This window comes from Schistocerca piceifrons, chromosome 2 (assembly GCF_021461385.2).
Source record: "Schistocerca piceifrons isolate TAMUIC-IGC-003096 chromosome 2, iqSchPice1.1, whole genome shotgun sequence".
In the NCBI taxonomy this organism is placed as follows: Eukaryota; Metazoa; Arthropoda; class Insecta; order Orthoptera; family Acrididae; genus Schistocerca; species Schistocerca piceifrons.
Window position 1 is genome coordinate 579,891,359 of NC_060139.1, and position 14,019 is coordinate 579,905,377.

Genomic DNA, 14,019 nt, shown 5'->3' on the forward strand with positions numbered 1-14,019 from the left:
ATAACATTTAATTTACAGTAACTTATAAAATAATCCCGATATCGAAGACACGTCTTCACATGTGTAATCGTCCATCTTTTCTGCTTCAAATGAGTCTACTGACACTTCACTGACACATATAGTTCAACATTTATTAATTTTGGAGTAAGCTTTACTTCAGCACTGGATGTGAAAAGTGGCCATGAGAAACGAGCAGCCATTGTACTGTCCAACGGAGAGGTTTCTCTAGTCAGGTGGTCACCTCAGTGGCTAGTGGAAGTCCACAGACAACCCCACCTGTGAAGCATAGTGTGAAACTGCGGATTTCAGCTGTCAACACAAATATGACTCGATCTCAGCTGCTGCCTGTGTGTCCATGGTCATGTGTTTGTGATTGAATGAAGTGTCTCTTCCCTTTACAATAGCCTGTCGTGTTACAAAACAAGCATGGCTATTACCGTATTTACTCGAATCTAAGCCGCACTCAAATCTAAGCCGCACTCAAATCTAAGCCGCACTCAAATCTAAGCCGCACTCAAATCTAAGCCGCACTCAAATCTAAGCCGCACTCAAATCTAAGCCGCACTCAAATCTAAGCCGCACTCAAATCTAAGCCGCACTCAAATCTAAGCCGCACTCAAATCTAAGCCGCACTCAAATCTAAGCCGCACTCAAATCTAAGCCGCACTCAAATCTAAGCCGCACTCAAATCTAAGCCGCACTCAAATCTAAGCCGCACTCAAATCTAAGCCGCACTCAAATCTAAGCCGCACTCAAATCTAAGCCGCACTCAAATCTAAGCCGCACTCAAATCTAAGCCGCACTCAAATCTAAGCCGCACTCAAATCTAAGCCGCACTCAAATCTAAGCCGCACTCAAATCTAAGCCGCACTCAAATCTAAGCCGCACTCAAATCTAAGCCGCACTCAAATCTAAGCCGCACTCAAATCTAAGCCGCACTCAAATCTAAGCCGCACTCAAATCTAAGCCGCACTCAAATCTAAGCCGCACTCAAATCTAAGCCGCACTCAAATCTAAGCCGCACTCAAATCTAAGCCGCACTCAAATCTAAGCCGCACTCAAATCTAAGCCGCACTCAAATCTAAGCCGCACTCAAATCTAAGCCGCACTCAAATCTAAGCCGCACTCAAATCTAAGCCGCACTCAAATCTAAGCCGCACTCAAATCTAAGCCGCACTCAAATCTAAGCCGCACTCAAATCTAAGCCGCACTCAAATCTAAGCCGCACTCAAATCTAAGCCGCACTCAAATCTAAGCCGCACTCAAATCTAAGCCGCACTCAAATCTAAGCCGCACTCAAATCTAAGCCGCACTCAAATCTAAGCCGCACTCAAATCTAAGCCGCACTCAAATCTAAGCCGCACTCAAATCTAAGCCGCACTCAAATCTAAGCCGCACTCAAATCTAAGCCGCACTCAAATCTAAGCCGCACTCAAATCTAAGCCGCACTCAAATCTAAGCCGCACTCAAATCTAAGCCGCACTCAAATCTAAGCCGCACTCAAATCTAAGCCGCACTCAAATCTAAGCCGCACTCAAATCTAAGCCGCACTCAAATCTAAGCCGCACTCAAATCTAAGCCGCACTCAAATCTAAGCCGCACTCAAATCTAAGCCGCACTCAAATCTAAGCCGCACTCAAATCTAAGCCGCACTCAAATCTAAGCCGCACTCAAATCTAAGCCGCACTCAAATCTAAGCCGCACTCAAATCTAAGCCGCACTCAAATCTAAGCCGCACTCAAATCTAAGCCGCACTCAAATCTAAGCCGCACTCAAATCTAAGCCGCACTCAAATCTAAGCCGCACTCAAGCCGCACTCAAGCCGCACTCAAATCTAAGCCGCACTCAAATCTAAGCCGCACTCAAATCTAAGCCGCACTCAAATCTAAGCCGCACTCAAATCTAAGCCGCACTCAAATCTAAGCCGCACTCAAATCTAAGCCGCACTCAAATCTAAGCCGCACTCAAATCTAAGCCGCACTCAAATCTAAGCCGCACTCAAATCTAAGCCGCACTCAAATCTAAGCCGCACCTGAAAAATGAGACCTGAAATCCAGGAAAAAAAAAATTTCCCGAATCTAAGCCGCACCTGAAATCTGAAACTCGAAATTCAAGGGGAGAGAAAAGTTTTAGGCCGCACCTCCAAATCGAAACAAAGTTGGTCTATTGTAATATGAGACACAATTTAGGTCGAATGAATGACGATACAGCTACAGTTTGGTTCGAGTCGTAAGCTTAGCAGTTGAGCTTTACCAGGTTGCCATTGCTACTATGCGTCAGGTGCTCCGTCCGTATTTATACGGATACCCTTCCCTTTTCAGGTGCTTCGTCTGGTTTGAATCAGTTGCTTTTTTTTCTTTGATCTGATAAGTGCCGTTCTCTTTGTTATAGTTGTTTACGTCACCCAAACCTGAAAATGCATTATTGTACTGTGTCATGCATTGTTTGATGCATTCTGATAATGAGTGTTTACGACCTGTGCACTACCGCCGCTTACAATAAAAAAAAGAGAGGAATTGTCTCATTAGCGAAACAATGGCAAGAGACTGGTATTTGTTGTTGCTTACGATGATGCTTTCTTTGATAATGATCAACAAGAACCAAATAATAGACTGCGTATGATAGATGTGCTGAACGAGAGTTTAGCTAAAATTTTTCTCCGTTTGAAAATCTTTGCAGACGACTCTTGTGTATGTTACATTCTGCACAGAAATTAGAGTCATCTTAGATTTAAAAACTAATGAATTGCTGTGCTTCATTTCTGATTGTATCACTATTAGGCATATCCACCATACTTGCTCCGGACACTGCGAGAGGGCTGTACAAGCAATGATCACACGCACGGCACAGCGGACACACCAGGAACCGCGGTGTTGGCCTTCGAATGGCGTTAGCTGCGCAGCATTTGTGCACCGCCGCCGTCAGTGTCAGCCAGTTTGCCGTGGCATACGGAGCTCCATCGCAGTCTTTAACACTGGTAGCATGCCGCGACAGCGTGGACGTGAACCGTATGTGCAGTTGACGGACTTTGAGCGAGGGCGTATAGTGGGCATGCGGAAGGCTGGGTGGACGTACCGCCTAATTGCTCAACAGGTGGGGCGTGAGGTCTCCACAGTACATCGATGTTGTCGCCAGTGGTCGGCGGAAGGTGCACGTGCCCGTCGACCTAGGACCGGACCACAGCGACGCACGGATGCACGCCAAGACCGTAGGATCCTACGCAGTGCCGTAGGGGACCGCGCCGCCACTTCCCAGCAAATTAGGGACACTGTTGCTCCTGGGGTATCGGCGAGGACCATTCGCAACCGTCTCCATGAAGCTGGGCTACGGTCCCGCACACCGTTAGGCCGTCTTCCGCTCACGCCCCAACATCGTGCAGCCCGCCTCCAGTGGTGTCGCGACAGGCGTGAATGGAGGGACGAATGGAGACGTGTCGTCTTCAGCGATGAGAGTCGCTTCTGCCTTGGTGCCAATGATGGTCGTATGCGTGTTTGGCGCCGTGCAGGTGAGCGCCACAATCAGAACTGCATACGACCGAGGCACACAGGGCCAACACCCGGCATCATGGTGTGGGGAACGATCTCCTACACTGGCCGTACACCACTGGTGATCGTCGAGGGGACACTGAATAGTGCACGGTACATCCAAACCGTCATCGAACCCATCGTTCTACCATTCCTAGACCGGCAAGGGAACTTGCTGTTCCAACAGGACAATGCACGTCCGCATGTATCCCGTGCCACCCAACGTGCTCTAGAAGGTGTAAGTCAACTACCCTGGCCAGCAAGATCTTCGGATCTGTCCCCCATTGAGCATGTTTGGGACTGGATGAAGCGTCGTCTCACGCGGTCTGCACGTCCAGCACGAACGCTGGTCCAATTGAGGCGCCAGGTGGAAATGGCATGGCAAGCCGTTCCACAGGACTACATCCAGCACCTCTACGATCGTCTCCATGGGAGAATAGCAGCCTGCATTGCTGCGAAAGGTGGATATACACTGTACTAGTGCCGACATTGTGCATGCTCTGTTGCCTGTGTCTATGTGCCTGTGGTTCTGTCAGTGTGATCATGTGATGTATCTGACCCCAGGATTGTGTCAATAAAGTTTCCCCTTCCTGGGACAATGAATTCACGGTGTTCTTATTTCAATTTCCAGGAGTGTATATTCTTCCGCATTTGCTGCTGTCTCACACTAGGTTCGTAGGTTATTAGGCAGATAGGATTTAAATGAGATAGCAGCAAACACGAAAGGATACATGGCAAAATGTTTATATTCGCATTATTCTTATGGTGAAGAGAATACTGCACGTGATTCACAATTCATAAAAGTTCCTATTAGCAACCATCTCTTCTCACAGGTAGGAAAAAATTCAGAATGTGAAATTGGCCATATTGACAAACATCGCAAATAGTCTTGCCAGTCGGATTTTCGTAGTACATTGAAATGCTGCTACATTCAAAGATGAACAATATGGAATTTGTATTTACTTCGTTGGATAATGTACGAAAATGCAGTGGTCGAAACTCGGGGCGGCGAAAAAAGCTCGTCTTCCACTTTTTTTTAAATTTATTTACTGACGCAGAGGTTTTGGCGCCAGTATTTATCTTTGTGCCTGCAAAGCATGCTGTGTAGCACTACATATATTGGGTCTAGTGTAGCAGGGGATACAACCCGTCGGCTTTGGACAATGACGTCGCAAGTCGCCAGAGAGCAGTTTACCATTTTCGCTTTTACTGTTATGTTTCAGTTTCGTTTTTTTACTGATTGCTTAATAAAGTGGATCTGTTTATTCTATCTCGTGAGATTTTTTTTTAAAGCCAAAAAACACTTATCAGCTACTGAAGGGAGCTACAACACTAAGAAGAATCGCTTCTCGTTTGGCGACTTGTGATGTCATTGTCCAAAGCCGACGGGTTGTATCCCCTGCTACACTATAGTTAAATTCTTTTATCTTGGCGGCTCGCGCATGCCCGCCCAGACGCGGGAGATTGCTGCATTGCCAGTTGCACACAACGCACGCGCCGATAGAAGCGGCGCCATAGTATAGCAAAGTTCGCAGGCTCACGTTTAGGGGGGAGCGCGCAGTTCATGAAGTAAAGCCACCACGGCCGAATTAACCCTTTCGCTGCTACAAAGACGTGCTCCCTGCATTCCGCGCTGTGCGCGATTTTGTCACTGCACTGCTCGCCTGTGCAGACACATCGTGTTCCGACTGCTTTGACACTCTTATCATTCGATTCCACAAAAATTATTTTGCCCAAAAATTAGATTTTTACACATCTTCCATAGAGTATACTTTCCGTATGGTCGATTTTAGTTGCCACAAGGTTGGGAATGAAATGTGGGCAAGATACCTAAATTTCATATAAAATTTACTGTATAACAATATCTCATTTAAGTACCACATAGGTGTCGTATGTAATATTGAGAAATATTCCGTCTTTCGCGACTGTAACAAAAGTTTTATTTACACTGAGCACGTTTGGCTTTATTTTAAAGCACTTCAATCAATCAAAAGGAAATAGACAAAATACATTAAACAAAACTGTGGACTTACAAAAACATTAGGACTTGAATATACCGTCTATCAGTGAAGTGCTCTGAGCTATGTCAAATATAATTTTTGTGTGTGGCACACACAAACATCATTTATTTGCTAAAATACTGATCAGCCGACACAAACGTTGAATATTGTGTTACCGCAGCACAAAACTACGAAAGGTGACTTGGCAATGGAGGAGACAAAATACTCTTCACTGAAGATGCTTCAAAAGAGAGAAACACGTCTGGTCTAATTAAGTTGCTTATTACAGTTGCAGAAGAGGAATATATTTCAGTACCATTGGTAAAACTGCGACTGTGGAACAAAACCAAGAAAGAGAACATGAGTACCATTGTGTAAGTGCCATACCTTTCATTGATTGAAGTGCTTTAAAATAAAGCCAAACGCATCCGGTGTAAATAAAACTTTTATTACAGTCGCGAAAGACGGAATATTTCTCAATATTACATACTTAAATTAAATAGATATTGTTATACAGTAAATTTTATATGAAATTTAGGTATCTTGTCCACATTTCATTTTCAACATTGTGGCAACTAAAATCGACCATACGGAAAGTATACGCTATGGACTTTTACCTCTGCAAACTCTTCAAAATTTCGTGCAATGGTTTACTACATTTAATGCTGCACAATAACTGGGTTGAACATCGAAACAAAATTATTTCATTTATGGGGGGAAGGTACCAGTCAAGAAGATGTGTAAAAATCTAATATTTGGGCCAAATAGTTTTTGTGAAATCGAATGATAAGTGTGTCAAAGCAGTGGGAACACTATGTGTCTGCACAGGCGAGCAGTGCAGTGATGACAAAATCGCGCACAGCGCGGAATGCGGGGAGCACATGTCTGCAGCAGCGAAAAGGTTAATGAAGAGACAAAGCACTAGAAATTTCAAAAAATTGCATTCAAACGAATAAAATTCATGAAGTAAGTCACTTCGATATTGTTTTTAAATAAAGAAAATATTAAGCACCGCATAAGGATTGAACTCCACACCTTTCATTTACCAGCCCACCACCTTAACCGTTACACTAACACAGCCCGTCCTGCAATGTGACTCCATGAGGACTATAACAGGTTACGCAAACTACTGACAAACACTGTTGGTATGACTATGAATTACTCACGCTTCGTCGAAGTACAATAGGAAATAAACAATAACCGCTGTTCTTTATTGCGAAAAAGCGGTTCGTGAGTTGATACAAACACCTTTCCTTGCTATCGACTGAATTAGGAGTCTTATTGCTTGTTTGGTTTAATTAATTAATAGAATATGAAGCAATTGGTATAAAGAATGCTTTTTCCAAACTTTCTATAAAAGAAAGTCTGCTATCAAGACATTGCTTTTGTTCTATTACTTTATTTATGACTGAACGTTTCTAAAACTGAAGACACTCGTCCATGCTCTGCACTGCAGTCGAGATCTGGCAACGTCGTTCTCTGTTCATTGGCTGACTGTGTTTTGTGACGTCAGATGCGCAGAACGAACCTAAACTCGGTCGCCAACATAAATGACGCGCACTTTAGTCCCCATATATTCGATGGCGGAAGTTAGTTGTGGCGGCACCTACCAACATTTTTAAGAACTTCCGCTTACTTTGCACTCGATTCTAAGCCGCAGGCAGTTTTTTGGATTACAAAAACCGGAAAAAAAGTGCGGCTTAGATTCGAGTAAATACGGTACTCACTCATGTGCATCAAGCCTAACGTGTGTGTACTTAGCACAGCAATTATGTATGAAACAACACCTTTCTGTCTAGCATCTGCTGAAGATTTTTTCTGATAACTCATGTATCTCATTTTAAATTCATGTACTGCATATCTTGTTTCACTTTGGCATAGGAAGATACAGGGAATGACTTTACTGTCTCTAATAACTACTAGGTCAATGTGTAACCAAACTTGCCTTCAAATTTTGCATGAATCCTTCACAATTAAACCTATCTTTGGCACCTTATGAAAATGGGATCTCAACAAGGTGCACCTTTATGTTTCTCCAAAAAACAAGACAGCAAGTTTAGTGTTCAGCATTTAATCAGTGCTGGCGTGATAACAGATGGAGTACTACATCAATGAAGCAGCAATCTTAACCAATGGATCTCACTCACTCTGAGAAAATAAAACTCATTTTCTCAGCTGAAAGCATATTACCCTGGTTAGTACACAGTGCACCCCAAACTGGCTTTTTCATGCAGACCTTAACCATGCTGCCACTATCTAATTTAACGAACGAATTGCAACTTATAATTTCTTTCACATCTTCTAATGAGACCCCATGAACCATGGGCCTTGCCAAAGTGGAGTCACTGAAGTGCATCAATGATACAGATAGATGTACTATAGGTGCAACCATGTTGGAAGGGTGTCTATGGAGAGTTCGGACTGACATATCATTCCTAAAGAGGGACAGCAGTATTTTCAGAAGTTGTAGTTGCAACACAGTCTGAATGATTAACTGACCTATCCTTGAAAAAGTAGTTCTATGGGTAATATGTGTAATATTATATCCTTTAATTGGGTGGGTGGATACGTAGGTAGGTAGGTAGAGATGATAGATTGATACTATATATAGTGGGACTTGGTGAAGAGCAGGATTTCTAGTCAAGTGAGTTCAGGGTTATCAACAGAAATTCAAATTCTAACAGGGGCAATGAGTAGGTCTAATAATTATAATAATGAACAAAGAAATCTGAATATGGGTGAGCTACTATGAGCAATATAGTGAACACACAATCATAGCCAAGAAGACTCAAAGCCAAAACTCGCCACAATAGTTTAAATTTATGGGGTTACTAGCTTTGGAGATGATACAAATATTTTAAAAATATGTGATGAGATAAAAGAAATAACTCAGATTGTTAAGGGAGACAAAAATTTAATTGTGCTGGGGGGAGCGGAATTCAGTAGGAGGAAAAGGAAGAGAAGGAAATATAGCAGAACATGGTCTGGGGTGGGGGGTTGGGGGGGGGGGGGGGGGGGGGGAGTGAGTGAAAGGGGAAGCTGCCTGATAGAATTTTGCACAGAAGAAAGTTTATTCAAATCTGATACTTGTGTACGAATGATGTATATGTGGAAAAGACCTGGAGACATTTAAATGTTTCAGACAGATGTATGTAATGGTACTACACATTTCAAAGCAACATTTTAAACTGTAAATCCAGGAGCAAAAGTGGACACTGACCATAATTTATTGGTTACAACAGCAGATTAAAACAAGAGATATTGCATAAAGGTAGGAAATTACAGTAATGGGACCTGATGTTGAAACACCCAGGGTTATTAACAGTTTTGAAGGGAGCAACAGGCAACATATTACAATCAGACGAAAGGCAAGGTTCCAGGTTAAATCCCAGTTCAGCACATGGTTTTAATCATCGAAGTATTATACTTTTTTTTTTTCACCTTTACTTCTTCTTCATATTGTTGATTATCAGTTAATACTGGTGTCCACTGTTCCCTTCCCTTTATTTGTAATTTCCCCAATGAATAGTCTTTCTTCGGCTTTCACTGCTGTTACCTGCTTCCCATTCACTTACATGCCTTCCTTAGCACAGCACAGTCCATCTTTAGTTACACCTAAAGTACAACAAACTTGTTTTCCAAACCAAAGCCTCAGCAGTGCTTGTGGAAAATTTATCTTTTTTACTATATTTTTCTTCATTTGGGCACAGCTTCTCCATCTCTCTTTTCCATTGTTGTTAATGATGTTCCAGCATTCCTAGGTGTTTACAAAATCAAGTAAGCTTTTTGAATTCTACATGCTACACTTTCAATTGGTGTGTCTCAAGTGTCTATTGCTGTCAGTAGCTCTCATTCAATTTTTTTCCCCCACCAAAGGTTTTGCATTGTTCATAAACAGTCTTTCCAACTTTCATGCTACATTTTCCAATTTTACATCTTCCTTACCAAATTAAAACATTTATGTCCAGCTACAGAGACAAAAGTTTGTATTTAAGTGAAAATCATCTTAATTTCATCTTGGTGCTACGTGTATTACTAAGTTTTATGAACAAATTATCATATTCTTTATCGTTGCAGGAGTTAGTCACTTCTGAAATTCTTGTGTGTAGTACATGTCCAATATACCTCTGGTCCATTCAACATTGAGCTCATTAGCAATCACTAGAGTGCAATATTAATGCAAAGATAGCATTACCAAGTATCAACTGGCTAACATCCAAAATGAATAAAATACAGTTAAATAATCAATAAATATAGAAACTTTAGTATGAAGCTCAAAATGAAAATAGTTTACGTAAATTAATACTCACTCATGTTATGAATGAAGCTGAGTGCAATCAAGAGAAAACCATAAATAAAGTGAAACCTTCAAGTAATTTTAAAAGAACCAGTTCTGGTCACAGTGTTGCAAGTAGCATATATTTATTTTAATTGCCAGAAATGAGTGTTTGTTCCAACAGTCTTACAGTTTCTGAGAAAGAACTGATTATTTTGAAACTACAGGAAATATTTGTTACATGAACCACATATGACATTGTCTGTTGCGTCAATAAATAAAACTGATACTGTCACTTCCATTAATGGTATCACTACATGGAGATGGATGTAAGGAAAAAAGTGTGCATGAGGAAAAAAGCTGCACTCATGGGATGTGAAAGCGGAAGCATAATGAAAAAAAAAAAAGGAGAGAAAGTGGGGATGGGTGAATGAGGACTGGACACTTTGTAAAAATGTGGAGGAAAAGAGAAACACAACAAGAAAAGCCCTTGAAGTGCCACAAGCATATCATAGAGGTAAGTACGTAACGCTTATTGTGAAGTCAGAGCGAGCATATTAGTTTTACCACTATTTTGTCTTAAATATTAAAATATTAAGACATTCCTTTAGTCAAAATACTTGTGTATTGTTAAAGTGATAACATGTAACATGAGACACAAAATGTAGTAACAATTGACAATCATGCTTATCTGTGGACATAACACAAAAATTAAGCACTGTATTTTACTGATACCTGCATGTGATGAAAATGTTTCAGTTACTGATGCCAGACTTTACGCCTCCTTATTTCTGTCTAGGTCTCTGTCAAATAATAGAAACTATGTAGCATTTTCACTGATATACTCTGAATGCCAGTGACTATTTCCAGAGCCAATAACTTGCAAAGTAACACATATACTGATCTGCACCAGAATACAGACCCTGCTATTGATAACATTAACACATTATTCTGTAATGAATCAGGCCTCATCCACTGTAATGATTTACAGTAAAAAGTCTTACTGAACACAATCAGAAATTTGGATACAGACTTTTACAAATATAAAGCAGTTTATATCATGAAATAACAGTTAAGTAATAATAAACTGAGCTGCAGATCAGCAGTAGACAATGGGTACTTCTAGCCACCACGCTTCGATTTTACGCATTGCATACTATATCAAAATATATACATGGCATAAAATATTAAAGAAGTCACTTTAGATAACCATGTAAATGACCAGCATGCTGCCATTTTCTTTTCCACTGAGAAAGTGTATTATAATTGTAAAACACTCATTCCATGTCATAGCTAAAGGTTTCAATTATCATCCAGTGGACATGCAAATAGTTAACTATTCTTCATTGTTTCCCGTCTAAAGGAGTGTATTTAACATATAAATAATGTAATTTCAATGTGTTGAAATGATAACAGAGCATGCAAACTTTTGAGTTAATTCATTACTTTACAGAAATATGTATGTACTCATTTTCTGCACATAGCAACTGCATTATATGAAATACTGATTATGTGGTAATTGTTTTTATTTTTTTCATTTCCAAGAGAGCTGTGGATTGTATAGTGCTGGAAATATAGAAGATCACCTCGACTAAGAGTGCTTACACATTGCTGTTCCATTCACTTACGATTTTGAGTCAATTGCTGCAACCCTGTCTCATCAGTGGTACTCCCTAATGTAATACCCAATTATTTTTTACCGTGATTCCCACCAGGCACCTCCTGTCTCTCTCTTCATTCAATGTTCTGAGTGTCACCTTTTTACTACTGGTGATGTGACTTTTTCTAAACCTTTTTTTCCCCCTACCATGCCTTTCAATCCTAAGAAACCAATAGTTCCACAAGATTCATAATTAATATTTATTACATAACAGTACTGTAGGTACAGCAAAGTGATGGAACACATTGCTGTCTTTCGCATTTATACATATTTTTAATTAGTGAGTTTTTGTACATGTCTTTATGAAACTAACACAAATATGTATGGTAAGGAAAGCTCTGATATAATGTAAGTAGTTTAGGAGTGAATGAGACCATTCACTGAATAGTAGAAGCATTGAGTCATCAACAGGCAAAAAAAAAAAAAACAGGAAATCTTCATTACCTTTCAGATGAATTCATTAAAGAGCTGGAGTGTGCGCGCGCATGCACACACACACACACACACACACACACACACACACACACACACACACACACACACACACTGAGAGCTGTAGTTCATTGGACTGGATTGATTGTGTTTTGTGGAGCAGGCAGGGGAAGACAGAAGCAGGAAGTGGGAGGACGGGTTGGGGAAGGGTAGCTGGCAGCCTAGAGAAAGGTAGCAGGTGTGCAGGATACAAATGTGGAATGGAGAGGCAGAAGGTGTACTGATGGGAAAGTGATGCACAGGCACTGGAGCCAGTGGGGGTGTGGAATGGGAGGAGATAACAGGAGAGAGAGAGGAGACTGGAGGAGGAGGGGGTCATTTGCTCATATATATGTGTCCTCAAGCTTGTTACAGGATTTGTCCAAAAGTTAGCAACATTTTCATTCTTTATTGAGTGCTATTGACAACTCAATGCTTCTACAGAGTGTCTCAAAAGAAAGTTTATATTCTGCATGTCAAAATAAAATAGAGCTTGAAATCTATTGGCAAAATCTTTACTTATTATTGAAATATACAGTTTGGGAATTTATTTCTTAAAAATAATGTCATTTAAATGAAATCCAGCACACCTACAGCACTTGTTAAACAATGAACAAAATTTTACATGGTAGCTTCACATGTAGACACTCTGATGGCTGCCACTTTGCTATGGATATTTTCTTTCAATTGCTCCGCATAAGTCAGATGATTGATACACACTTAAGATTTAACATATTCCCACACGAAAAAATCCATGGGGCTCAAATTTGGAATGCATGGGGGCCAATTTATGTCACTACTCCTGGAGATCAATTTACTAGGGAAAATTTCATAAACTCGCAGTACTGGACATGTGTGCTGTGGCTCCATCTTCTTTGTTTATAACCAGGAGAGTTTCACAATTCAGGCACCAAAAATTCATTTATCATCATCAAATAGCTATACCTCCATGACCGCTCTCGACCTCAAAAAAGTATGGGCCAGTTATTCCTCAAACTGACATCACAGCCCATACATTAACTATAGGTGAATGAAGGGCTTTCTTTTACTCCTGTTTAGGATTTGTTGCACTCCAGTAGTGGAAATTTTGCTTACTGAGTGACCATTCAGGTGAAAATGAGCCTTGTAAGAAAAGAAGATGATGGTAGACGAAGGGCACTCAGTCAAATCATTAACAAACTGCATCCTATGTCTGGCATCCTGAGATATTTAATTCTTGCACAAATTAGATTTTGTAAAGATGCAGGTGAAGGTCCTTTTGTAGAATTTGGTGCAGTGATAATCTATGCACATTTAAATAATATGCATGCTTACAAATGGAGAGGTTAGAATCATCATGAACAGACCAATTTATACTCTCCACGGATTACCTGTAGAGAAGAATTTCAACCAGGCTGAAGTCAAATCATTGTGTCAAAGTGAACATGGCAGAATGTAGATTCAGGATTTCTAAACAAATGCTGTTGTTCTGTCCCTGTGATAGGTCAGTTTTTCTGTCATGAGCAAGATCCACAAAAATGGGAGCCTTTTGCTGTTTTTCATAGGTTCTTTTGAAAATGTCTGATAAGTCCACCCCCTACTCACTAAACTGTGGCTGTTCTATTTCCTTAAAATAAGACTGTGGATGTGTAGCCATTTGCAATTACCCAAGGACACATCATTCTTTTGTTCCAAGTTCTCTTCACTTTTGCAGGGCATGTATACCAAGGTAAATAAAGATGCACAACTGCTGCCTCTTTTCTGTGCCAAACTGGTACAACCACATTTTTCACAGTTAATATGTTGTGCATTAGTTATGGCTAGCCAGAATCATACCTATAAAGTACCTATCAACAGGTCCTCAAGAAAAAGGGTTTGACAGTATCTTATAGCCTAACAGTGAACTATCTGACCATGTACATTCATGTAAAATACGAGAAGGTTCACTAATCCAATTACAAGTACACTAACAATGATGACTGATGCTACAGCCATCCTTGTAATTAATTTTCCAATTTGGCTGCTATACAGGATATTAGTCTTGCGATACATTTCATCATGAAGCTTACTACATAATACTGTAATTTTTGTACACATAAGTATGCGGAC

The 14,019-nt window shown here is 40.7% G+C and overlaps 1 protein-coding gene across 5 annotated transcripts in view; it reads right to left on the reverse strand.

Annotated features, from left to right (window-relative positions):
- Positions 1 to 14,019, reverse strand: part of LOC124777697 (RCC1 and BTB domain-containing protein 1-like) — a 204,932-nt gene that overhangs the window by 38,523 nt on the left and 152,390 nt on the right. The window contains exon 12 of one of the 5 annotated variants that reach the window (XR_007015770.1): positions 10,536 to 10,603. The exons of 3 other annotated variants lie outside the window; for them this stretch is intronic. Coding sequence is in view for 1 of the 2 variants with exons in the window: in XM_047253178.1 (XP_047109134.1) it covers positions 9,840 to 9,851 (12 nt within the window). In the remaining variant the exon portion in view is untranslated. Of the gene's footprint in view, positions 1 to 9,834; positions 9,852 to 10,535; positions 10,604 to 14,019 lie in introns of all 5 variants that reach the window. One more of the 5 variants, XM_047253178.1, reaches the window with a different exon arrangement.